The 27,124-nt window shown below is 39.4% G+C and overlaps 1 protein-coding gene across 1 annotated transcript; it reads left to right on the top strand.

Moving 5' to 3' along the window:
- Nucleotides 1-4,063: 4,063 nt before the first annotated feature.
- LOC109407537 (mitochondrial import receptor subunit TOM20 homolog) lies at nucleotides 4,064-13,279 on the top strand. The gene is made up of 3 exons (XM_019680601.3): nucleotides 4,064-4,346; nucleotides 4,502-4,586; nucleotides 12,379-13,279. Exons 1-3 carry the CDS (start codon nucleotides 4,220-4,222, stop codon nucleotides 12,626-12,628), a joined length of 462 nt encoding a protein of 153 aa, XP_019536146.1. The 5' UTR covers nucleotides 4,064-4,219; the 3' UTR covers nucleotides 12,629-13,279.
- The last annotated feature ends 13,845 nt before the right edge of the window (nucleotides 13,280-27,124 follow it).

The following is a 27,124-nucleotide window of genomic DNA, read 5'->3' as shown; positions in this document are numbered from 1 at the left end:
CATTTATATGTCTTTTTGATAACATTGGCTTCAGTACCAATGCTAATTAGGGAAATTAATTTATTCATTACTTGACAAAAAATCAAGGCAAATTGATTTATTCATTGTTCAAAAATCAGGGCAAATTGGGGTGAAATGAACAGCTATTTATACCATTCCGAGAATGTCTAGTATTAATCGATAATCCGCATTTGTACATATCTGAAATGATCCAGGGCTTCATATTTTGCATCCAGCGACATAACAAAACCATACAAAATATGTTATTATCCAGCAGTTTTAGGGGCATGTAGGGTGAAATAGGGAAAATATTTTTCATATATGCGCATGATAACTGTTAGCTTCCAGTAGGCAAATCTAACGGAAGCTAACGATCCTTCCGCATCTGGTGGCAGGTATGAGAACCCTATGAAAAACGTGACTCCGCCAAAATTTTCCATGGCGCAGCATAGGCAAAGTGCACTTTTTTCACTTTTTCTTATGGAATTCCGCATCGTAGAGAAACAAACGAGCACTTTTTGGAAATAAAATTTAATTCTCTTTCAGATGCGTTTAGATCCGGTAGGTACTTACGAACATTTTATGTGTTTAATTTGAAGAGCTCTTGCTATGCCTCCGGCAGGCGATCTTCCGGATTTTTTGTTTGCTGGCCAATCCGATGTCCGTAGGTTTTGCGTGATTATTTTATTTTGATTTTGTTGGTATGTATAACTCATTGAATGAATTATTTCACAGAGTTCGCAAACTTCGCGGGGTTCCGCATAAAGTCGGGTAGTTCCCGCTCCAGCAGATATCACCTTGGACATCATCATTACCCATTGATGATTTGAAATCGATTTTTGTTCTATTTTTAAGCAAAGTCGCTCACTTCACACATCTCATTCTTCGTAAATAATGCTCCGATTGGGCTGAAATTTTTACTGCAACTGGCCTATATATGATATGTCAAATAAACGTTGAGAAAGATTTTTTAAATTCTTTTTTTCTTATTGAAAAAAAAAAAAATACATTTCATCTGATATTTTTGGAAGCAGATCGTCCTCAAAACTTGCTAATATCTTGAATTTCATCAATCTGACGCAAAACCTGCCAGCTTTTAATTTATGGGAAAAGATTTAAAATTTGTTGAATAAAACGCAAGATATTTGAATTTTAGTATTGCGCATTGCGCGGTTATAAGTGCGACGATGAAGTGCGGAATCTCAAATAAAAGTGCGATTTTGCGTCAGATCGTTCCGGTGTCTTCACCGCACTTATTCATTAGCTCGTGATGAATAAGTGCGGTGAAGACACCGGAACGATTTGATGCAATATCGCACTTTTATTTGAGATTCCGCACTTTGTCGCAGTCCAGTTAGCAATGCAATAAACTATAAATTCCATATTTTAGAAAGTTGTAAAACTCGATATTGAGCTAAAACTCAAAAACTGTTCTACTTAAAATTTTTAGAAGCACGGTCTTGAAATACAGCGCTAAATTGTGCTTCAAAAATGTTGGTCGTTGACAGAAAGTTCACGACTTTCGTTTTATTTTGTAAACTTGTGTTATCCGAAGTCCAATCGCCAAACATGTTTGTGGTCCCCATTTTGTAGAACCAAATGGAGTTTCTAACGTTATATTAAATGGTTGTACTGCTTGGCTTTATCGATAAACTGTAAGTAAACACCAGAGCGTTAATGACTAATCATAAATTTAATCATGATTAATGATTAATGATTAGGATTAATCAAAAATAATCAATCATAATCACAAAAAAATCGTTGAATTAGCAGCTTTCGCAATTTAACCATTAATCAGTAATCATAATCATAAGAAATTGTATTAATCAATCATTAATCATTCATCTTAAAAATATATTCACCATATAATATATATCATCCAATTTTAATTGGTTTAAATCGAAGACTACTTTATCATGTGGTCTTCGTTTAAATGCTGTTTTAAATACTACAACCTCTTTTTTGCAGGTTATTTCTATGCAATTTCAGTTTATGTATCTTTTTAATGCCCTGCAATAGTGTGTATAAAAATGTAATAATGACGGTAACTATGGCAACGGCGGCTAGAGGGCGTTTATAGGGACGAGCAAAAGTTGATTGCACGGGGTTAAAAGGGGTTTTAGCGAGGTACCAGGAGAAAGCAGGAGTGTTTTAAGGAGGTACCATGAGATCTCAGAAGCGTTAAAGGAGGTTTTATGGTCCCCTCAGGGGCCTTCAGGAATTCTAGGAGGTCTCAGGAGTACTTCAGGTGGCCTTAGAGAGATCTAGGGGAGTTGTGGGTGTTTCGAAGAATTCAGGGGGTATCTTGAGGTAAAGGTCATTTTAGAGGGTTCTAGGGGCTTTCAGGAAGTCTCAGGGGCATTTTAGAAGGTCTTGGAACCGTTTCAGGAGATCCAAAGGGGTTTCAGGGGAGTACCTGGAGGTCACGCTGGGGTTAATGATATTTGGAGCAGGTCTTAGTGGCGTTTCCGGGGTCATTTCAGGAAATATCAGAGGATTTTCGGCGGTCTTCAGAGGTGGTTTCAAGGGTATTTCGGAGGCATTTCAGGAAATTTCAGTGGTTTTCGGGGGTATCAAATGCATTACGCAGGTGCTGTCTGTGGTTTCGGAGTGTCTCTGGTGCGTTACATGAGGCCGACGGGTTTTTCAGGAAATTTCAGATTATTTTTTGCGAGTTTTGAAGGCGTTACGGAAGTGTTTTTGATGCAGGTATCAGGTGCGTTACATGGGGTTCATGGGCGTTTTAGGTGTTTCAGGGGGTCTCTGATGTGTTACATGGACTCCGAGGGGATTTTATGGGGTTTCTGATCATTTTTGACGAGTTTTAGAATCGTTACGTAGGCGTTTTCGGTGCTTCCGGACGGTCTCAGGTGAATAACGTGGGGTCCGTGAGGGTTTCACGTCAACCCCCTGAAGAAAGCGTAAGTTCTTGAAGCCGCCGCCTTTGGTGGGGTGCCACGGGGTTGTTTACGTAATTTCAGTCTGCTGGCCAATCTGCTACGTGCGGAAGCGAACTTTGTCGTGCGAAGATAAATTCGTAATCGAAAAACGCCCATTTCCACATATTTTTCAATGGGTTTAGTATTCTTTGGTAAATTTACAAGACGCACAAGTATGAAAATACATTTAACCCATTTAAAACAACACTAAAGTCAATTAAATTTGAATGTCGCAACCTGCTTCAAAGGAAAAAATCACTGTGTTTTCAGCCTTATGCAACCGCCGATTCAAATCAGCACCACGTCCAGCACTATATTTTTGGCTTCAATCCAGTTATATGTGGATGACAGCCGTTTCATGGGGTTGTTTCACGCGGATTTGAGAGGCGTTTCATAAAATTTCAGAGGATTTTCAGAGACCTCTTAACGAAACATCTTGAAACGCCCCGGAAATGCCTTGAAAAACCCCTGTAACATACATACGCTCATTGAAACGCCCTTGAATTCCCTTAATTCCGTTTCAAATTCCCCTGAAACTCCCCTGGTATGACGCTATCTGAAATGTTTCGAAACACCCTTGAAACCTCCGTAATCCCATGGAAACCCCTTTGAACGCCTCTGAGACTCTGAAATGTTCTTTATACTATTGAAATGTTCATAGTCGCCCTTAGAATGCTCCTGAAATCGCCTAAAACAACCCAATGAAACACCCCTGAAGATCCTTGGAACTTCCTGGAAATCCCCTTGGCCCCATCTCAAATTTCCAGGAGCAAGATCTGTTCTGGTGAATTACATTCGCTTTAAAGCCCTGACTTAAGTTATGCACATCTGATCCTATATCCAGTTCACTTTGTCTGACGTACGTCCGACGCACGGTTTGGAAGAAAAATCGATTTTTGTGTGTCGTTCTAAAAACTGCACGTGCAATACTAAAAAATGTAGCAGCTGGAATAAACGGAATGGAAAATTTTCGGTGAGTTTGTGTTTCGGCAAGCAGCACACAGTAACAAGATCAGTTCAAAATGGTTGGAATTTATTTTCCTCCCTTACAAAATCCCACCCCTGCGACGAATCTGTCAAATCTGACAGCGAAAGGAAAAACATCGGACCAAGAAGCCCGAACCGAAGAAGAAGCCCCCCGTGTGTTACGCGAACGCGAGTGAGTTGGTTGGTTAGAAGTTCGGTCGCGAAGGAAAACGCAGGAAAAATCCTTTGCTTATCGTCCCTCCCCGGTGTTCATTCAACCCCGCACAGCACTGAAGCCCGGATTCACAGCACCGATGGAAATCAGCAAAACGACAATCGGCATTGCGGCCGGCGTGGCCGGAACGCTGTTCCTGGGCTACTGCATCTACTTCGATCACAAGCGCCGCAAAGATCCGGACTTCAAGAAGAAGCTGCGAGAGAGTGAGTACAGTGACGATGGATCGCGTGTGGGCGCGACGGAGATGGAAATCGCGAGGAAAATTGTCGCGCTTTCTAATGTGTGGAATTTTCTGTTTTTCATGGTTCATTTCGATCCGGATGATGATTGGTGCATGGTTCCGATTCGATGCGATCAGGGAGGAAAGCAAAGAAGGCTGCTTCTGCAGCTGGAGGGCCAAGGACAACCATGCCCAACATGGCAGACCACGAAGAAGTGCAAAGGTGAGTGAGACGGGGCGGGGACAGGGTTGTTCTATCAATAGTTAGATCATTCAGGAACTGCGGAAGAAGAGAAACATCAGGCGTGAGGGCTCCTATCGATTTTCCATTTGCCGCACACTTCTTGTCTACAAACAGTTAGGTTGGGATGTTTTGGAGCGTTTATGTAATCGCGCGCTGTGAAATTTCTTGCTGGAGTTTAAGAATGTAACAACTCCCTATGTTCTATGCTTAGGTAGGATTGAAGTTTATGTTTTTTCACTTATATTATTTATGGATTCAAAAGTTTATTTATTATTTATTTGTGATCAATAAATACAATCACAATTGGTCACCAATTAGTAATTTTGTAATTTGTTACAAACAACCTTTTACTTGATACTTTACATAAGGTCAAGGATACTAATAAAACATTGCATTGTTGAGAAGCAAATTATAACTAACACATTTCGAGATAATCAAAAAGTAACATAAACAAATCTAAACGTGAAATTATAGAATACATCAAACCCTTGTCGCATGAAGCAGCATGTTCGAAGATGATAGTGTATAAGACCATAAACGAGCCGCTCCGCGGATTTGAAACATCGGTGAAGCTGTTCTTTTAGTGCTTGAGAGAGTCCGGGATAGTACACTATGTCCACATAGATAAAAACCGGCATGATCACGGCCTGGACAACCTTCTACCGTATACCTTTGGAGAGAACCGGCGAGTACCGACTTAATGTTCTCAAGATGTTGAACGCCTTCTGTGTCACGCTGTTGATTTGTTGAGTCCAGGTCATATTACTGTCCATTAGGATGCCAAGGTTGATGACTATCGGACAGAGCTTCCCCGCTAAAAGCATTATGCGTCCTCGGTACAATCGTCCCAGATTTACTGAAGGTGATGGCCTGGATCTTCTTTGGGTTTGGGAGCAGATAGTTTCTAAATTCCCAACGTGTGATTGCATCGAGGTCGTTGTTTACTTTGCTGCTGAGTCCATCAATTTGGGCTATAGGTCCAGAAACGTATATCTGCAGGTCGTCGGCGTACAACTGATAGTTGCACTTCAGCACGGTGGACAAGCTGTTAATGTAGATGCTGAATACAAGCGCACTATGGCAGGACTTTTCGGCTTTTCGAGCCCGTATGAAGATGATCATCAATATTAACTTCTTTTCTCGATCAGCCTAGATAGCTTTGTAGTGTCGGTAGCGATTGTCTCAATTGGCTAAGAATAACACTACGGACCGCCTGTTCCGATGGTAAGAATCCACTAACAGGTGACCCCTAATTCATGGTGTAATGCGGCTTTATGCTTACCGTGTCAAGGAATGAATGGCTAGGGGCTCTAATAAAAACCTTATCGCTAACGGAGCCTGTGGAGTACCAGGGCGCCCCTCACAGTATTTTGCCCTTACTGCGCTAACCGGAGCAATGACGCAGTGGGCCTTATTTGTCTCCTGGAGAAATCGGCTACTTTTCCTAAGTCTCAATTTCGAGGCTTAATAAAAGTGGGTAAATGCATATTTTCATGAACGGAATCAAGTTCGTACAGGTAAACCTTCATCACGCAAAAGGTGCTTCTGCTGTGTTGAGTCGAAGGTTTAAAAAAGAAGGACTGGAAGTGGCGCTTATTCAAGATCCATGGTCCAATAAACGAACGATTCTTGGGGTTCTGACACAAAATAGTAAACTATTTTATGATGAGCAACAAGATTCTCCCAGAACTGCTGTCTTAGTATGTAAAACGTTAAAATGCTATCCTATTACTGAGTTTATCAGAAGGGACATTGTTGCTATCATGGTAGAGGTACCAATCACTGGGGGTAAAACTGAGATCGCTGTGGCTTCAACTTACTTTCCTGGTGATGTTCCTGAGGTACCTCCTCCTGAGATCGCATCATTTGTTCAATTCTGTGAAGGAAACAACAAATCGTTTATCATTGGCTGTGACGCCAATGCGCATCAGGCTGCGGCCAGAGTGGACGCGTCACGCGGCGCGACGCGGTGCGGCGCGTTTTTGACGCGGTTTCCAACGCGGCTTGATAGCCAGAGTGAACGCGGTGCAACGCGTCTGTTCGTAAAGTAAACTGAAAAGTTTTCATAATTTCCGTCACCTTTGCACATGAGTACATGTTATCTGATGAAAAATTTCCAAGAGATATGTGATTATTGTGCTCAACCTAAAATTAAAAATAAATCATTTATCTAAATTTACCCTCAAATGCTATTTACTTCAGATGATTCAGGAGAGATATACATTTGGGACAATGGTGATTCCCTAACCTCAAATCTACCCGTCCTACAGGTACAAATTTTGAAATTTTATGAACAAGTGAGCTTGTAGTCAGAGTTACCACAGGGTTGTATACGTAAAAAATGGCGCCCCTTGGTTTATTTTTAAACAGCAAGGCAATGGAACAAGTTTGTTAACTCAAAAATAGTGTATTTTTATTTTGAAACAATTTTTTAAGCTTACACCCTAGTAGAATACTTTGAGATAGTAAAATAAACGAGAGGGTATCAACCCTTTTTGTGCATGAAACATGGGTAGGGCTAATGTGAAAGCTCTGCTTGTAATGGGTGTAGAATGACAGAGATTTCGATTATTTCCGTTAAGTCTTTAGTCATAAATTTGAAGAAATTACTGATTCTGTTTCGCATAATAGGTGAAAAGTGAGGTTACGAGACGCCACCGTATAATAAACATGTGGTATTATTCATGTTAATATTTTTTATATTCACATTTGAATACATTTGAAAAACAATTTCGTAAAATTAACGTCATGGTTTGGTAAAAACGGACGAAAACCACACAAAAATACAAAATTCTCCGCGCGAATCGCGTGACTTCCGCATCAAAAACAGTGCATGCACTGTTTTGTCGTGCGTCGCGCGGCTAAACGCTTTCCGCTTCGCATCGTTCCGCGCGCACTCTGGCATGTTATGATTGTTTTCCTTGTATTCCAATGAACGGAGTTCTGCCGCGCGTCGACGCGCGACCTGTCAAATGCCGCATTGCACCGCGCCGCGCCGCGTGACGCGTCCACTCTGGCCGGCACCTCACACGGTTTGGGGTTGTACGGATATTAACAGTCGGTGAGTCACTATTAGGGCCGATTTCTTCACCTCGGCTTAACCGGTAAGCCAGGCTTACCCATACAGTTAAACCTGGCTTAACGCTTAAGCCAGGGTGAAGAAATCGCCCCTTAGAGTATCTTCGAGTATAGTATTAGTATATTATAGTATTAGAGTATAGAGTCTTAGAACAATATAGACATTTGCAATAATGGTGATAAATCTACTTTTTCAAATGCAATCAGTCAAGAGGTCTTGGATCTAATGCTGTGCAATGCTGGAATCTTTGATATTCATTAACAATGGGAGAAACTATTGATTCAACCCAAAAGTTGGAATCATTTTTTTTCAAAGGGTAAATGAAAGTATCATCAATTTCTTTAACAGCAGTTGTCCCACCATACAATCGTCTGCAACTAGAGTCGTGCCATGGTAGAACTTTAAACTGGATCGCCTTCGAACATTTTCTCGTAAAATGTTCAATAGAATGAAACAAACGGGAGATTGGACTCAGTATAGGAAAGCCGTGACTCAGTACAACAACAAAATACGAAAATCTAAATGAAAATCTTGGGTGCTGAGATGTGAAAACATTAACAGTATTCCTGTAGTTGCAAGACTATAAAAAAACGCTGGCAAATGAATTGGGAAACCTGAAGCGTAACGATGGAGCTTTAACCAAAACTCCTCGTGAAACTTTGGATTCAATGATGAAAACCCATTTTCCTGGTTCGGTTCTAAGTATGGATTCTAATGATACTATATCTCTGGAAGGTGTCCTATCAATTTTTTTTCGGAGTCAAATACATAGTATACTAAACACCGCCTCAGATTTAGCTGATGAAATGTTCACGAAGGCCAGATTGGAAAATGCAATTAGATCTCTTCAGCCTTTTAAATCTGCAGGAGTTGATGGGTTATTTCCAGCATCGATTCAAAACGGAGAAGCGGTGTTGGTTCCGTCACTAATTGAGATGTTCAAGGCTAGTTTGAGATTGAATTACATTCCATTAAAATGGAGACTTGTAAAAGTTATCTTTATACCAAAAAAAGGGGAAACGAGACATTATATCTCCAATGATTTCCAATTGGATTCACCAAATGATGATGATGATAAAAGTGTACCCACCATCAGCGCAAGGATTACCTATGACTGCAGAATCATTCCGGGAGGGAATTATCTGGTTTGATGTAGCAGGGTGAGTCAAAATTCCTGAATTCCTTCGGTAGTCATGCTCAAAAGCAAACTTGTTTGAGTGTTTTCTTAGATATCGAGGGTGCCTTTGACAACGTGCCTTTCGATGCCATATTGGAGGCCGCACGGGGTCATGGTATATCTCCAATGATTTCCAATTGGATTCACCAAATGCTCAAAAACCGATATCCCTTCTCGACATTGCGTCTAGCAGGGATTAGGAAATTGAGTGTTTGTGGATGCCCCCAAGGGGGAGTCTTATCACCGCTTTTGTGGAATCGCGTAGCAGATACGCTATTAAGGCAACTCAATAATAGCGGTTTTCCTACTTATGGTTTTGCCGACGACTACCTAGCATTGTTAGTTGGTATGTGTATCACCACCCTTTTCGACCTGATGCAAAGCGCCATTCAGGTAGTTGAGGGTTGGTGTCGCCAATATGGCCTTTCGGTTAATCCGAGTAAAACATCTATTGTTCTTTTCACGGAAAGGCGAAACCGTAATGGCGTTCGACCTTTGCGTCTCTTTGATTCTGAAATCGATGTGACTGAACAGGTAAAGTACGTTGGAGTCATTCTTGTTTCCAAGCCTTCCTGGACACCTCACATTGAGTTCAGAATCAAGAAAGTTTGTATGGCCTTCGGGCAATGCCAGCGAACCTTTGGTACAACTTGGGGTCTAAAACCCAAGTATATCAAATGGATCTACACAACTGCGGTTCGGCCAATATTGGCTTATGGATGTCTTGTGTGGTGGCAAAAGGGCGCAGTGAGAACGGTCGAATCTAAAGTAGGCCATCTCCAAAGGATGTGCTTACTGGCGATGTCTGGAGCGTTCTCTTCAAATCCCACGGCAGCGCTCGAAGTTCTCTTTGACGTTGCCCCACTACACATTCATCTCAAACAAGAAGCACTTTCTTGCACTTCCCGGTTACAGGTACTCGGTCTACTAGAGGAAACTCCTGTGAACCGCACATCAATACACACCTCGTTGTTTTCACTTTTGGTGAATAGGGACAAAATTGTTCTTGCTCCAAGTGATCTTACAATTGCTTGTAATTTTCCGTATAGGACATTTTCCACGAAATTCCCTTCCCGGGAAGAGTGGACATCTGGTTATCTGGAAAGAAGTATTTCAGACGGCATCGTATGTTACACTGATGGCTCCCTTCTCGAAGGTCGAGCAGGTGCTGGTGTTTATTCTCGTGAGCTAAGGCTGTATCAGTCTTACTCACTTGGTAGACACTGCACCGTTTTTCAGGCCGAAATCTTCGCTCTTATGTGCGGAGTGCAATCAGCACTTCAGCAGCACGTAATGGGCAAAGTAATATACTTCTGTTCAGATAGCCAGGCTGCTATTAAAGCACTTGCTTCGGCCAACTCCAGGTCGAAGATAGTTATCGCTTGTCGAACTCAAATCGAGAAGCTGAATTCAGCAAACGCTGTTCACCTTGTATGGGTACCTGGTCATTCTTCCATCGCTGGAAATGAATTGGCTGATGAGTTAGCTCGCTCTGGAGCATCACATGATCTCATTGGCCCTGAGCCAGCTATTCCGATATCGAAGTGTTGGGTAAAGCTTCAGATTCACACCTGGGCTGCCACTCAACACAGACAATACTGGAATAGTTTGGAGTCGTCAAACCAAATTGTATTGTACAGAGCCATCTCCAAGGGTGGCGAAGTATCTTACAAATCTGTCAAAGCAGAATTGCAGCATTCTGGTCAAAGCATTGTCTGGCCACTGCCGACTGAGCTATCACATTGCGAATATTCAGCAAGCTGATTCATTTGCATGTGATAGCTGTGAACCCGATTATGGAACTTCGTATCATTTGATATGTAACTGTCCAGTTTTTGCGCAACTGCGTTTCCGAGTATTCGGTAAACACTCATTAAGTGAAACTGACTTCAGAAACCTGAATCTTCAGGATATTCTGTTCTTAACCCGCTGTGGTAAAGAGCTATAGGCTCTCTTTCGCTTTATGCGTTATTACAGTGCCCTTTTCAGGGCGCTGTTTGAACCCACTGTGGTACGCTTGTGCGTTAGTACCCTCTTCCAGGGTATTTTTCCTATTTCCCTACCTGTCCCTATCCCCATCCAAATCCTTTTTCCTTCCTTTTCCCTCAGGTAGATGATGAATTAGGCTGTTATTTTGGCGATGGCACAAATGTCCCAAATGGAGGATAACGTGCCTCTGGAGCCGGCCTTCTGATACCTGATGTATGCGATTCACTATTGAGCCTTAAAATTATTTTGCATCTGAATAGCATTGATATTGTCAAGTCTGTACCAACACCCTAATCCCTCACCAAAATACCTTTTTCCTATCCAATGGCGTTTATGTGGTCAGCAAAGACTATTCAGCCATTACCCCTCCTTATCATCGGCTTTGGACTGACTTGCGCTCTCATTGCCCCACCAAATGCTGCAAAATGAAAATGAAAATGGAAATGAAATGAGAAGAAACGGGGACAACCGTATCAACCGTTTAAATTTAGGGGAATGAATAAAATCGTTGGGAGTGGCGCGGCTATGAAGGTTGATGCACACTCTGTTCAAATAGGCGTCTCTTTTCCTGGGATGGGACGCAAGATTTTTTACTTGTGTCCTGGCTTAGAAGCCTAGGTTTAAGCGCCATTACTCGCTCTATGAAACGAGAGTAGAAAAATGATGGTTCCTGGCCTTTTTCCCGTAAACAATAACTAATAATATGCTAATATACTTAATGTTAAATTGGATAGATCTCACCAAGTAAGAAGCCGTCCATTAACGAGTTTTTTAGTGACAAGTAATTAATAATTACTTTCGATTTCTTTAAGTAATCACAAGTAATTAAGGTAATCAGAAGCAATCATTAGTCATTCGAGGTAATCAATAAACAGATGCAATCAATAGTAATCAAATATAATCAACTAGAAGTAACTAGGTAATCAACGGCATAACCAAAGAAATTAATCATGAGTAATTATTTGAAATCATATGATAATCATAGGTAATCTGATTAATCAGTAGTATTCTTGATTATTCAATAGTAATCTTGGTAATCAATAAGTAATCAGGGTAATCTGAAGTAATCATTAATAATACGACGTAATCAATAGTAATCAGATCTAATCACGTACGTCGTTGAAGCGCATTAGGGGCCGTCCATTAATTACGTAAGGGTTTATGGGGGGAGGGGGGGTTTGAGAAATCTTACGCGCCATACAAAAATATTTGGACTTTCATACAAAAAATCTTACAAGGGGGGGTGGGGGTGTCGAAAAATCGTAAAAATTGCCTTACGTAATTAATGAACAGCCCCTTATGGAGTGCTGGAAATAATCGATAACCAAGCGTCTCCACTAGTTTTGGCTAGGATAAGAAGACTCGTATGTTCATAAATGGATTCTCCAGCTTAGCTTGATTGGAATCTCTCACCTGGACGGACGGTGCGTTTTTGAGCTCCGTTACCCACATAACTTTCAAGAGCAAAGTTCCCATCAGTGTTAGTTTATCCATTCCTCATCTAATATGTTATTCTCGTTCTCCAGATTTTTCCTGCAGGAAATCCAGATGGGTGAGGCGCTCATCTCTTCCGGTGACATCGAGAACGGTGTCGAACATCTGGCCAACGCGGTGATCGTTTGCGGTCAGCCGGCGCAGCTCCTCCAAGTCCTCCAGCAGACTCTGCCAGCCCAGGTGTTCACACTGCTGATCAACCGCATGCGACAGTACGGCGGCCAGAGCGGAGGCGATAGCGACCGGGCCAAACTACAGGACATGAACGACGATCTGGAATAGTTTGGGTCAGAGTGGTGACAGTAGCCGGAGACTGGAGATACCAAATAGAAGCAAAGCAAATCCTAGAGTGAAGAAGTGGCGTCGCACATGCTGTTTGATGTATCGGATCAAGTACTATTATAGAATGAGAGGAAATAACAGAAAACTTCAAGCAAATCTGCGAAATAGAAGTGCATTAGTATAGACAAAATCAACCAACTAACCCATGTTACAAGAAGCTTTTTGGTTGAACGACATCGTTAAATTGATCGGGATTCATTTTCCCTACCTCCGCATTCAAGTTTTCTTACTTCGTGTTCCGTGGTATTCGAGGCAATATTTAAGTTACATGTTACACGCGCGGTGTGTTGATTTCGGATTTGCGGTCTGCAAATAACCGATTAATTGATAGCTAGTTAAACGTGGAACCATCAACTACTGTAAACTATGTACTAATAAAATCGGATCTTGATGTCTTGAATCGCATGTACTTTCTCGCCCCATACTTCGATGTTCGTGGTGAGATGCGCTAAAAAAGAAGAAGCGTTTTTTTGCCAAATGCAAGCCGTAGTTCATATTATGTCGTACTGGAAAATACCAAGAAGACCCAGTTGTTGAATTTGATCAAAAGAAAACTTGAATTGGTGAATAAAAAGCTTTTAAAAACAGTGACTGATTAAATGAGTTGTTATTCAATGTGAAAAATGTTACCAGGCTCTCTAACCTCTAGGAAGTTTCTTGTGAACATTCTTTTCCCACTAGATCGATGTGCCAGCTAGTGGCACTGAGTATGACCATAAATGACGGTACAATTCAAACTTTAGTACTCTGTGATTGCCCATCTGGTCAGGAAAGGTATGTAATGTAAGTGAGATTCTTCCTACTAGAGACTGGCTTTCTCAGGACACAGTGTTTGTTAATAGGAAAGCAGTTGCATTACCTGGAATTCACTTGGTAAGCAATGTCATCTATGTTATTTCTCTTAGTATAACAATGTTTGTTTCGTTTTTACAGAAACGCAAGATAAGTCGACACTTCAGATGACAATCTATTCAAAGATTTGTTTTGAGCATGAGCATGATCATAATTGATCTGCCGCAGTTAGCCAATCCGTTGCTGCAAGAACAGCTGTGCTTTCACATGAAAACAACAAATACTATTTAGCGATTAGCCATATTTGCTATGTGTAAGGTATGTTTTGCTGCTCTATCTTCATTCATTCATTCATTTGTTCAACATCACATTTGAGACAAGACATAATCAACAATATGTAGTACGCCGCAATACTCGGTTTGTGGCTGCCGCTCTCCATCCTCGGTCGCGCCCAATGCTCGACCTGCTCCGCCCGCTCCACTTGGTCCGCCCATCGTGCTCTCTGCGCTCCACGCCTTCTTGTGCCAACCGGATCAGTTGCAAACACCAGCTTTGCAGGGTTGTTGTCCGGCATTCTTGCAACATGCCCTGCCCACCGTATCCTTCCGGCTTTGGCCACCTTCTGGATACTGTGTTCGCCGTAAAGTGCAGCGAGCTCGTGGTTCATCCTTCTCCGCCACACACCGTTCTCCTGCACACCGCCGAAGATCGTCCTTAGCACGCGTCGCTCGAAAACTCCGAGTGCTTGCAGGTCCTCCTCGAGCATGGTCCATGTCTCGTGCCCGTAGAGGATCACCGGTCTTATTAGCATTTTGTACATGGTACATTTGGTGCGTGGGTGAATCTTTTTCGACCGCAGTTTCTTCTGGAGCCCGTAGTAGGCCCGACTTCCGCTGAAGATGCGCCTCCGAATTTCTCGGCTCACGTTGTTGTCAGCCGTCAGTAAGGATCCGAGGTAGACGAATTCCTCCACCACCTCGAAAGTATCCCCGTCTATCGTAACATTACTACCCAGACGCATCCGGTCGTTTTCGGTTCCGCCTACCAGCATGTACTTTGTTTTTGAGGCATTCACCACCAGTCCGACCGTTGCTGCTTCGCGTTTCAGGCGGGTGTACAGTAGTATGGGACAAATATCAAATCTTCGCTCCAGTCGACTTTTTAGATCCCATTTAGGTCCCATATGAACTGTGCAAAATTTCAGCGCAGTCGGTGAAACTATAATTTAGCGTAAGCGGTTCAAAGTTTTCATAGGATTTACTATGGGAAAAGTTACACTTTCAGATAAAAAATCCCAGAGGTCGTCCCTTATCTCCTTAATTCAAATCGATCAATGTTTCTTGTAGAAAAATCAATTATGAAACTTTCCTTCGAAGACCGCAAAACAATTGGATGCTTGTGGAAAAAGTTATTGATTTATTACCGATTAATGATCTAATGAACGACTTTTTGTTTTGTTTTATTAGCAGCACTGTAGCTGTTGCCTTGGCGGCTGCTGTTTCTGGGGGTGGTGATGCCTCCCGCCACCCCATGCAACAACGGCAGCAGCAGTGCTGCTGATAAAACAAAACAAAAAGCCGTTCGTTGGATCACTAATCGGTAATAAATCAATAACTTTTTCCACAAGCATCCAATTGTTTTGCGGTCTTCGAAGGAAAGTTTCATAATTGATTTTACTACAAGAAACATTGATCGATTTGAATTAAGGAGACAAGGGACGACCTCTGGGATTTTTTATCTGAAAGTGTAACTTTTCCCATAGTAAATCCTATGAAAACTTTGAACCGCTTGCGCTAAATTATAGTTTCACCGATTGCGCTGAAATTTTGCACAGTTCATATGGGACTTAAATGGGATCTAAAAAGTCGACTGGAGCGAGGATTTATTTTTTCATACAAGCGTGTACCATACTAGTGTACAGTTCTGCCATCGTTCCAAATGTTCTGGCAATAATGTCCATGTCGTTCGCAAAGCACACAAATTGACCGGATTTTGTGAAAATCGTTCCCCGGCTGTTGAGCCCGGCTTGTCGCATCACACCTTCCAGAGCGATGTTGAAGAGTAGGCATGAGAGTCCATCACCTTGTCGCAGTCCCCGGCGAGATTCGAATGAACTGGATAGTTCACCCGAAACCCTCACGCAATTTTGCTCTATCTTATTCTAAACCGTTTGGGGCTGGAATGGTCATATATGGCAAATGAAAAATAACTATAAAAATTTGTAAATTCTGTCTTCTGCAATGCGCAATCTGTAAACCGACTACGCTATTTGATAATAATATGGGTTATTGGGTGTGAGACATCATTGACATCCTAGAACATCCTGAACACCAAGAATTCTGGAAAAACAAAATAATTGATACTGCCGTTTGAGCCTTCATTAAAATAAAGTTATATGTATTAACTTTTTTTATATCCTTCAAAAGAAGAATAATAAATATGTTGACAAGTCCAAGGCTTGTGCCGTATCTGCTATGTAGTCCAATGACCACCCGTATTTATACTACCTTAGGTAGACATAATGAATTACCTAGTCCTTAGTCATTTAGGTGCTGTCATGAATAGTTTTTCATGTAGGTAGATATCCAATGCACAAAACCATTAGGTAGACACTACAGTCCTTTCCCCTTTAGAAAATTTCATAAAATAACATTCATTACCAAAATAATGATAGCACAAATAAACTGACGAGTCCGTCACTTTTAAAGAACATATCTATTCGCTACAAAAACAAAAATACGTTTTCGCTACCCCAACATCGGCAACTTAACCAAAAAAGTACAAATAACACAAATCCTTGCACCAAAACATACCATATGACAATTCCGCCACAAAAGAACAATTTCGTTCACCACAAAAAATAACATTTCGTTATTACCAAAACAAAAAACACAATTTCGTCAAAGCAACATCGGCCAAAAAGAACATTCTGTTCACAACATAATGGCAATTCTACCATAAAAGAACAATTCCGTTCTCCACAATAATAACAATTTGTTATTACAACAACTTGAGAAGCAAAAGGAAATAATTTCGGAATAACTCAAAAGAAATTACACGTTCCTTGATCCTCGTCGCCACTTTTATATCCTTCAAAAGAAGAATAATAAATATGTTGACAAGTCCAAGGCTTGTGCCGTATCTGCTATGTAGTCCAATGACCACCCGTATTTATACTACCTTAGGTAGACATAATGAATTACCTAGTCCTTAGTCATTTAGGTGCTGTCATGAATAGTTTTTCATGTAGGTAGATATCCAATGCACAAAACCATTAGGTAGACACTACAACTTTGTCAATGTTTTCGAAAAGATGAAGAGGTTTTGTGCGTTTTTGAGAACGATTTCATAAAGAGAAAAAGAAATCACTCAAAGGGGCTTTTCCCTTTTCCTAAATTTTGGTTAAAACTAAAAACTAACTAACTAAAATAATTGATACTTACTTCAGTAGCGTTAAATGTTGATTTTAGATGTGGTTCACATTCATACACTGAGGATACTGTTCGTATGCTTTTCATAGTTTGCATCTTATGAATCAGTTACTTTTATTTTTTTTCATCATTTCATAGTTCTCGTATGCTTTTCATACATTGAAAAGCGAAATCCATAAGGCTTGTCGTATGAAAAATCTTATAAGAAGCATCGTATGAAAATCATAAGATGTGTAATGAAACACCATTGCTAAAAACAACAAAACCTTTTATTAGCTTCTAACCACTTCAACTTCCGAAGCGTCGTTGGGCGTATGAGTAAAGCACGCACTCGCCAACCTTGACGTTCCTGGTTCGATTCCAGGTTGAGATTTTTTTTTTAATTTGTGCAAAATATTTCATAAAAGCATGTATGATAATCATACGACATAATTTCAGATTTTATACGTTATCGGTATGGTTTTCATACGTGAGTGTTATGAAATTTATACAGTAACAGTATGACAATAATAGTTGGCGCTTTGAATCCAAAATCATAGTTCGTAACTATGATTTTCTCAAGAAATTCTTGTGGCAAAAAATCATAGTTGATTCGTATGATTTTCGGAGTTGCAGTATCCTCAGTGTACGTATTTGAATATAGAAGACTATTCTAAATTCAGTCCTTCAAAACTACAGGAGTCACTGTGTTCGTTTTATAAAGAAATTGTTACGTTGCATAATCTGTTGTAGTCCGTGAATCTCTTGGTTCCGTCAGTGGGGGTGTCATTGGGCCAAAATTGCATAGTCCATCCCTTTGTAGGTCGTTTTTTTTTTGCTAGGTTTCTAGCTGCACTCTGAATAGAGTTGAAACCTCTACACTAGACCTGAAGATAGGAAAGAGTACGTAATCTTTCAGAAGCAGTTTACCAGCCGTACGCGGAAAATGATATCCATTAAGACACTGTTGCAAACTGACTCAGAAAGTTACGGTAGAAGATTGGAAAGTTTTCAATTGGTCAGTCAGTCAGGATTTTCCTATGTAGTGTTATGGTCACACGGTTAGTATTTGCCTTCTTGTTTAGATTTATGGTATGGTTCAATATGTTTTTCTCCTCGTTAAGTCAGTTGTCGTATGTTTGTTTTTTTTCATCGAATCAGTCGAACCCCGTATGTTTAAATATAGTCAATCCTGCGTCAAATTGTTTTCCTAATTGATTTCGCTCTTCGCTTCCTACTTCTCTGTGTTCATCTCTTGTGTCCTTTAATTGTCATCGGTCCAACACCCACAGAAACATGTAACTGAACTTCTGATATTTTTCTGTTAGTGTCAAGATACCATCTAAGAGGTAAACAAAAATGCGCCAAGTTGGTCAGTTGATTGCACTAAATTTTTAAATAATAAAGATTGCTTGTCAACTATTATGTATTCACCCCCCTACAAATACTATGAAAAATATTCAAATTCGTTCAATTATCCTATCGGTCCTACCTCGATAAACCATGTCATTTTCTCAAGCATGGCCTAGAATGTCAACCTAGTCATACACAAGTAACGTTGTTCAGCTAATAAAAAGCAGTCAGTTTTTGTCCAAAATGTCACGTCGAACGCATTGACGTCAACAATGCGTTTAAGTGTTCGCACGTTAGCTTCGAATCTATCAGCACAATTAAGTGCTGCAAATCTCCTTCCCACTATTAATTTCTCGGTCGATTTTAATTGCTTTATTTAAAGAAAATATGACCAACTAACATTGTAAAAATTCGAAAAAGCAACTATGACATCAATAAATTACTAATCAAAATCAACCGAGAAACGTGGGAAATAGAGCCCAAACAACATTTTGAAGTCAGCTGGCTGTAAAAGGTTCCAAAACCTGTCACAAATCATATAATGCTTTTATTAGGATTTGTAACGATCATCAAAAGCTTCTCAAATCCAACCGACTTGGAACTATTGCTTGGGAATAGACTCTACTGAGCCCCGGCGGTTCCTCCTGTTTATCGAGCATGTCTGATGCATATGATCAGCCATACTCCATCTGCAGCAGCCGGTTCGTGATGAACCGTTGGAGGCGCATTAAAGTGTTAAAAAGGTGATATGTTTCACTAAAGAACACTACATTACAATAATCAAAATGAAACTCCTTCACTTTAATACCGTCAACCCCTGCGAACTTGGCCAGGGATAGTCCATCCCTTTGTAGGTCGTTACAACAATATTTCAATTCTAAATAAATATTGTATTCGGTAAACACGTTCATTTTAATATTATTTAGGATTGTTTAAAGCATAAAAGCTTTAACTTTAATTTTGACAATGATATAGCTTAATTGAAATCGGCCTAATTTCACCCCTTCTAGGGGGTGACATTGGGCCAATCACTAAAATTCGAACAAAACAGTTCAAAGTGAGAAAATATCGCTAGCAAATCAAAATTATTGAATATATAGATACTTGCGCAGAACCCATAAGTATCTGATGAAATGGGAGGATCAGAATGAATGCGATACGGATAAGTTGCGGGAGTAACTTTATTACGACCACATTGGTCGGAGTCTTGTCAAGAACTGACTGTTAGGAAAATATAACAACTATGGTTGTCAAGGGTGTAACTAACCCCTAGAGACAGGGGCGATTGCTTACTATAGTCCAAGGGACGAACGACCACAAGGTTAAAGTTCCTCTTCAAAACTAAATATTTACACACACACTATAGTCCTGTTCAACGACGTAGGTTCAACTTGCTCGAAGTTGCTGCATCCTACTCTTACCCATTTGTCAATAAACGGGAAAGAGCGGGATGGAGCAAGTTCGAGCAAGTTCAACCTACGTCGTTGAACAGGACTTATGCCAACGCCCCCTCTCAATCGACCAACCGGCGACCTCCGCGAACAGCGAGAACTTTTCTTCGTCACCGGATTCGTTGTTGGATTTCTGAGGTTTATTAGTTCACTCATCCAGGCACAACTATTCGACAGTTGAACCTTACATTGTGCTTCCATTCCCACTGGATCCGCAAAACCTCCAATGATCAACTCTCGATTCACCTTGCCCTCGTGAGTCTTGGTCCCCCCTCTGACTCGAACTTGGCATTATCGGCTTCTGCTACCGGAGCCACTCCGGTGAGAACTTCCGCGACGCCCTTCGTTTCGTGAAACAGCCGAGGTAACTTCCGATTTTTCTCCAACATGACACGTCCAGTTGGTACTTCCGGTGCCACACCGGTGATCACTTCTGTCTGCTACGACAGCCGCTTGGAGATTACTTTCGATCCTTCACCACCATGTTTCGTTCAGTTGATGCTTCCGGTGCCACACCGGTGATCACCTCTGATATGCCAGCCGCTTGCAGATTCCATTCTTCAAAGTTGCTCTTGTCGGTTGCTTCTTCCGAGACCACACCGGTGAACACCTCCGACAAACCTCTTGCATCCGAGAATTTCCACATTCCGCACATTGTCACTCCACTGCACCGCTTCCACGTAGCAACCGGATGTTGCAGGTCCTTCGCGCTGGGCCCATAACCTGTTGAAGTGGGAGCTTCGGAATGAATGCGACACGGATAAGTTTCGGGAGTAACCTTATTACGACCACATTGGTCGGAGTCTTGTCAAGAACTGACTGTTAGCAAAATGTTACAACTATGGTTGTTGTTATCGCACATTCAAGCGTCTGTATGGATTCGGTGCTATGGTTGGTCATTTTGGGGACACTGAACAAGTAGTTGGTTCACGGAGTTTCATATTAAGCACAGTAACGGAGAACAGTATCGTTTCAATGATAATCACTTTATTCTACACAAAACATTATAGACGAAACACTATTATTCTGGTCAGGTATGTAAACATATATTGAGTGATTGCCTTTCGACTATTTTGGACTGATAATTATTTCAAATTCTTTCGGGGCTATTTATAGTCGTTTTCAATAATGCTAATTTACGCGGGAAATCCGAAGAGACCCCGAAGTAACAGAAAATGGTCAGAAATGATCTATTATTTGTGTGATCCTATATGATACCTAATCTCATTAGAATTAGCTTTAACTGCAACAACATTGGCGTTAACAGTTGTCAAGGGTGTAACTAACCCCTAGAGACAGGGGCGATTGCCTACTATGTCAACAGTATCTAGTCCCTTAAAAATAACATCTCAGACAAACAAACGTGAAAGTTTAACCGCATTCATTGTAAACGATCAATGATCCAATACAATACATTCGATTTCCCTTATAAATATAACTCCAGCTAGTATTCTCAAAAGACGAAAGTATTGTTATTTTATCATCTAGCTAGGAACTGTTATGCGTGATTTTTTTATATTATACATGAATCTAACATTTATTTCCAAAATATTTCACCGTAGGTATCATGCATAAAATAATGTGAATACACTCAGTTGTTTTAATTCACATTTGTAGGGCTTTGGTACTGATTGCATTGCTTTTATATGGCCCAAAGTTACCCCGAAAGTGATTTATTTGTACAACAGCCCAAATAAATAAGATTTTCATGCAAAATAGCATACATAACCAAAAATGGGATATCCATCTAGTACGTCACGCTATAAATGGGAATTTTCAACCCCCCTCCCCTCTTCGTACGGGTTTTTACTATGCCTAATACATTGCTTGTCACACTTTTCAGAACCCCCCAACCCCCCTCTGAGCCTCTGGAGCCTACTGATACCCCTCTGAGCGTGACGTACTTTATCGATGTCCCCAAAACTCATATTACTTTCCAAAACAACTGCTTAATACACAGAGAAATCAACAATTCATAATGTGTTCGGTCTTCAGTTGTTTTCTACTGAGCATTTGAGGGAGAAACTTCAGAGTCGGCTGCCATAATGGCCGACTTGATCCCCTACTCACATTTCAAGAGCACCAATCTTGAAAATTCGTTAACACTCCCACTGCCATGCCTCCCAAACAGTGGGAACGGTAATTTCAACTTTATGTAACGGAGCAAATATCTTATAAAATCAGTTTATGCAAGCCAGTATCATAATTTATATTTTATTTAACTCATTTCGGTATCATAATGGCCAAATTTTCCGAACAGGTACAATATGTAACTGAAATAAGTTGCATAATGAAAAATATTTGCATAATGTTCATTATGCAACTCATTTGAGTTGCATTATGAACATTATGCAACTCAAATGAGTTGTATAATGGAAAAATCATTGCATAAAATTTTGTATGCCACTCGATGCAAGACTCGATTTTTTCAGCACTCTTCGTATTTATCCAGCTTGGCAAGCCTCGTTGGATAAATGTACGACTCGTGCTGAAAAAATATTTTGCAACTCGTCACATAAATAACTATTTTCTGGAGTTATTCCTAATGTGAAATACATAGTTTCCACACATATTTTGATGTTGAATTGCCCATATTGATAAAGCAAAATTATTGCATAGAAAAATCTGGAGATGATCGATCTTTAAGACTATAAAATCTTCACAAAATTACGTATGATACACGTGTACAAGAGAAAACTTTTTCTAAACGATTGTGAAAAGTGTGTATCGTAGGAACTACAAAATTTTCACAAAATCACGTACAATAAAGAAAATTAGTATATTCGGTTTGAACTTTACATTTGTCGCAACAACCCCTGTGTTTTATTGTTTGAGAAATAAATCGCTTGTGCATAAGAAGACTTTTTCAAAACGATTGTGAAATGTGTAAATCATAGGGAACAAAAAAAAACACAAAATTACGTGAAATACTGGAAATTTGTATTTTCAGTTTTACATTTCCCGTCCTTCGCAACAATCCCTGTGTTTCATTACTTCAAAACAATCACGTGCGCAAAAGAATACATTACAGCGATAGGGAAAAGTATGAATCAGACAAACTATAAAGTTTTCACAAAACTACGTATAATACAGGAAGTTTGTGTTTGTGGTTGGAACTTAACATTAATCGCAACAACCCCTGTGTATTATTTTTTTTTTAACAATCACATGTGCATGGAAGTACTTTTCCAGAGCGATGGGGATAAGCATGATTTTCAATAACTACAAAATCAAATTACGTGAAATACAGGGTATTTTAATTCTTGATTTGAACTTCACGTTTGTCGCGACAACCCCTATGAAAACAATCACGTGTATATAAGAATACTTTCTCAGAGTGAGAAGTGTAAGAAGTATTAATTTGAGAAACATGTAAGCCTATATTATATGGTCATTTTTTCACAAAATTGGCCATAACTGAGGATCGGAAAAAAGTGCATTCCAATAATTTCAGCGATCAAAGCTTATGAAATAACCTTCTTAAAAATATTTGTTTTGAAATTTTTTCGCGAGTTCGGCCATAGTTTTCCGGCTTTTTTATAAAATTTCTCAACGGTAAAAAATTTTGAGAAAATTTTTTTCCACTTCATTTTTTTTAGATTCCTGAGAAAATTTGCCTTCATTTAAAAAAAAAATTGTTTCTACAATGCTTCATTCTTGAGTAATGATTTTTCAAAGAAATGGCTTATATGGCACACTTGGACATTTTTCAACAAAATTGGCCATAATTCAAAAACGAAAAAAAAGTGCATTCCAAAAATTTCAGCGATTAAAGCTTATAAAATAACCTCAATTTTTTTTTTAAATTTTACACGAGTTCAGGCATATTTTACACGAGTTCAGGCAAATTTCTAAAAGATTTGAGATTTTTATTTACTCTTGCATTATTTCTTTCGGATCTCAGATTTTTTTGTATCTAGAAAACATTCGTAAATAATTATATTTGAACTCTTTTGGAAATTACGAACTTTTTTGAAGACTAACCCAGACTTTTTTTTCATGATTTCAATCAACTGGAAAAATAAGTAGAACATGATGGAAACCCGTCCGAAGATTTAAAAAAATGTCTGAATAAAGTGTTCTATGACTAACTGGAGTTCTTTCAGTAATAAATCATCCAGTTTGTCTATGCTTATTAGCAATCTTGGAATATCCTGAATTGCTATTCCTCTAAAAATAAACCTTCAGTTAAATTGTTCCGAGAACATCCTTACTGGAATCTCCCTAAAGATAGTTTTATATACTCATAAGTAAACTGCATGTACTCATGTCAGGGCATAATCCTATAGAAATGTCAATTGACGTATTCTCAGAAGGATCCTTGGAAGATTTTTTGAAGAATTTCTTGCAGGTATTTCCAAAAAACTCTCAAATAATGAAGTGTTTGAAAAAATCCTGAAGTTTATTCCAATGTTTGGAAGAATTTAAAAAGAATCCTAGAGGAATTCCTGGTAAATCTCCTAGAGAAATTCCGGGATAAATTCAAGGGAGAATTCCGGAAGAGTCTTCCCTCGGTGAGTTCCAGGTTTTTTTGTGGCCTGGAGAAATGTCTGAAAGCACTTTTAGCATGTTAGTACATACTTATACTTATATGTTTAAAGTAAGTCACTGTGACTTCTGCATAACCAAAACCTGCCCTGCCGTGACTCTTTTGTGGCTTGTGTGTTGCTTGGAAGAATCCCTGGAGGACTAATTGTTTCACTTATTGTAAGAAATACTAATGGAATCCCAGAGTAAACTTCTGAAGAAACTGCTGGAGGGATTCCTGAAAGAATGCTTGGATAGTTTACTGGTTCCTGTATGCATCTTTATTAAATTATCTTCCAATACCATTCGCTGGAGCAATTCGTCCAGAAATTGTTGAAATAATAAAAAAAAACTTTCAGGTTATCCTGGAGAAATTCTTGAGTATATCCCTGGAAAAGATGATTGAAGGATTTCTGAAATTTCTGAAAGAACTCTTAAGGCGAAACTGGAAGCCTTCCTCATTTTTTCTGTTTTTGTTTTTTTTTTAAATAACGACGCAATATTTTCAAAATCGGTTTTCGTACACATGTAGAGTATGGATCAGTGTATCTTCTGATTTGTTTTCGTGTTGAAAAAGTTTTCCATTTTTTCAAAAACCATTTTTTGTGATATTTCGTTCAAAAATAGTTTCTGCAAAAACGAAAAACATTTTCCTCCACGAAAAAAATTAGGAGATACCTTGATCCTTCCTCTAACTGTGTACGAAAACCGATTTTGAAAATATTGCTTCGTTATTTAATAAAAAATCAAAAACCAAAAAGTGAAGAAATGCTTCCTAAATGCATTTTTAAAGCGAACCTGACTGGGGTAATTTTTAAAATAAGTTGTTCCAGAACGATTCACTGAAGGAATTCCCGAGTGAAGCCTTGGATAAATTCCTGTGTGTAAGAGTTTCTGGAGGATATCCTAGAGAAAGCGTGTAGGGATTCCCTGAGGAATCTTTGGAGAAACTCCTGGAAGAATATCTAGAGGAATATTTAAAGGCATTTCTGAAGGATTCCCTGGAGGAATTTTTAGAGGAAATTATACATAATTTCGTGAAAAGTTTCTAAGGCACACACTTTTCACAATCGTTTTGAAAAAGTATTCTCATATACATGTGCTACTTTTCAAGCAGCAATACTCAGAGGTTGCACGATGATGCAGGGTCATTAGGCCGAAGGCCATTATGCCGAATGGTCACTTAGTGCTCTTAATCAGTTCGCAACCTTCGTTGACAATGTCTAGACGTGGAATTTCTTTCAAATTCATTCACATTCAAAACAACCGCTTTCTTAATTTATCAATGGAAAACTGCTAACCTGCTCATTTTTTTTATTTCTAGTTGTTTTTTTTTGTTTCTTTTCTCCTCAACGGTTTTTTTTTCTGCTCGTTCTCGCACGTTCCACTTTTTAAAAACTAGTCTCTAAAATTTCTCAAACACAAAATTCAAAATAAAATATGGCCAAAAACCCTCTAGCTTTTCTGTATGTCGTCTTCGTCTGTTAGTTTGAATGTTTTTCTCTCTCGATTCGCTTCTTCCGTTTTCTTTCATTTTGTTTTGTTGTTTCCTTTTCCTCTACTTATCTAGTGTTTGTTTCCTTCCGTTCTTACTTGTTATGAGATTATTTTTATTTGTTTTGTTTTACTTTCCTTCTTGTCTTGTTTTTTTTTTGTTAGTAAAGATAGCGTTTCAAAGCGGAAAAAATGCGAATAATGTGGCATCGAGTTACATACACGCGCGTGAGTAGCTGTTTTCTTTTTGTCGCTTTTTGTTTTGTATTCGTTTTTCTAATCCGAAAATGTTCGATCCCTCTAAATTCTTCGACAAAACTGATATCTAATAACATGTTTTTTTGTTGCTTTCTTGCTTACGAACTAATTTAGATGCGTTTCATGTTTGTTTTTTTGCTATTTTTATAGAATCATATGAAAAAACGAGACTTGAGAATGGCGAAAAAAAAATGGCTGGTGAGTTGTTATGAGATGATGGCGGAATACTTTCATTCTAACGCTATCTTTGGTGAGTATGAAATGAGAGTGTGTTTGTTTAGTCTAATAAATATACCTATGATGTAGTTGTTGAGAGATTCCGCGCACGAGTATTTTTAGAAATCAATCGTGAATAATGGCAACTTGAGCGGAATTTATTGTTTAGTTTGAGTAATATTTGGTTCCGATTCGAATCGATATTCTTCGCTAAATGGCACTCTAGAACGCGCTACGCTTGGATTTTTGGTGAGTAGAGATAATAAGAGAAAAATGTGCTAAGCTCTCTCTCACGCTGCTTCCACACGTTTGAAAGCTTTCACACATCACTTGCGTTGCTGTCACGCAACTTTTGCGTGAGGCATTTGAAACGTGTGCAAACTCGGCGACAGCCAGTGATGAGAGAGTTGATGAGATGAGTAATTATTAGGAGAGATACTGCTCTTTTTGTTTGTTATTTTACTACTGATGTAGGGGTTTTGACGAACGGATCTGCGTTTGCTTGGTTGTTTTGTTCGTTTTGCATGGGTAATAGAATTGAATGGCTGTTTCATTTAGTTTAGGGTTTGTATTGTTTTGTTTTCTTGTTTGTTGTTTATCGTCTAGGAATCTAATATCGCTAATGATATCCGCTAATAATCATGTAAAATAAGTCTTCTCAAGTATTTCTTCCTCTCTTAGTTTACCCTCTATACTTTGCTTATACGTTATTTTGTTGTATGCTATAATTAATAAGTTGATTATGCTTGGATTATTGCGTTTTCTTTTATACATATAATTTTGCTGCTTTGTAATCTGTCTTCCCGTCTCGTGTCTTCCCCTTGTTAATGTATCGTAATAGCTACTGTTAAGGCAATAAATTAATGTAATTATAATGCATTGTTCTGCCGTTCAATCCATTTTTTTTATATATATAATAATGTACCTTTTCTTTG

Source organism: Aedes albopictus, chromosome 3 (assembly GCF_035046485.1).
Source record: "Aedes albopictus strain Foshan chromosome 3, AalbF5, whole genome shotgun sequence".
In the NCBI taxonomy this organism is placed as follows: Eukaryota; Metazoa; Arthropoda; class Insecta; order Diptera; family Culicidae; genus Aedes; species Aedes albopictus.
Note: the sequence above shows the minus strand (reverse complement) of the source record. Positions and strands in the feature narration are given on the sequence as shown.

Excerpts from the sequence above, each read along its gene's own strand:
- LOC109407537 (XM_019680601.3), top strand. The coding sequence starts at position 4,220 with ATGGAAATCAGCAAAACGACAATCGGCATTGCGGCCGGCGTGGCCGGA. Across the intron at positions 4,347-4,501 it reads CAAGAAGAAGCTGCGAGAGA|GGAGGAAAGCAAAGAAGGCT; the intron begins GTGAGTACAGTG and ends CGATGCGATCAG. Across the intron at positions 4,587-12,378 it reads GACCACGAAGAAGTGCAAAG|ATTTTTCCTGCAGGAAATCC; the intron begins GTGAGTGAGACG and ends CTCGTTCTCCAG.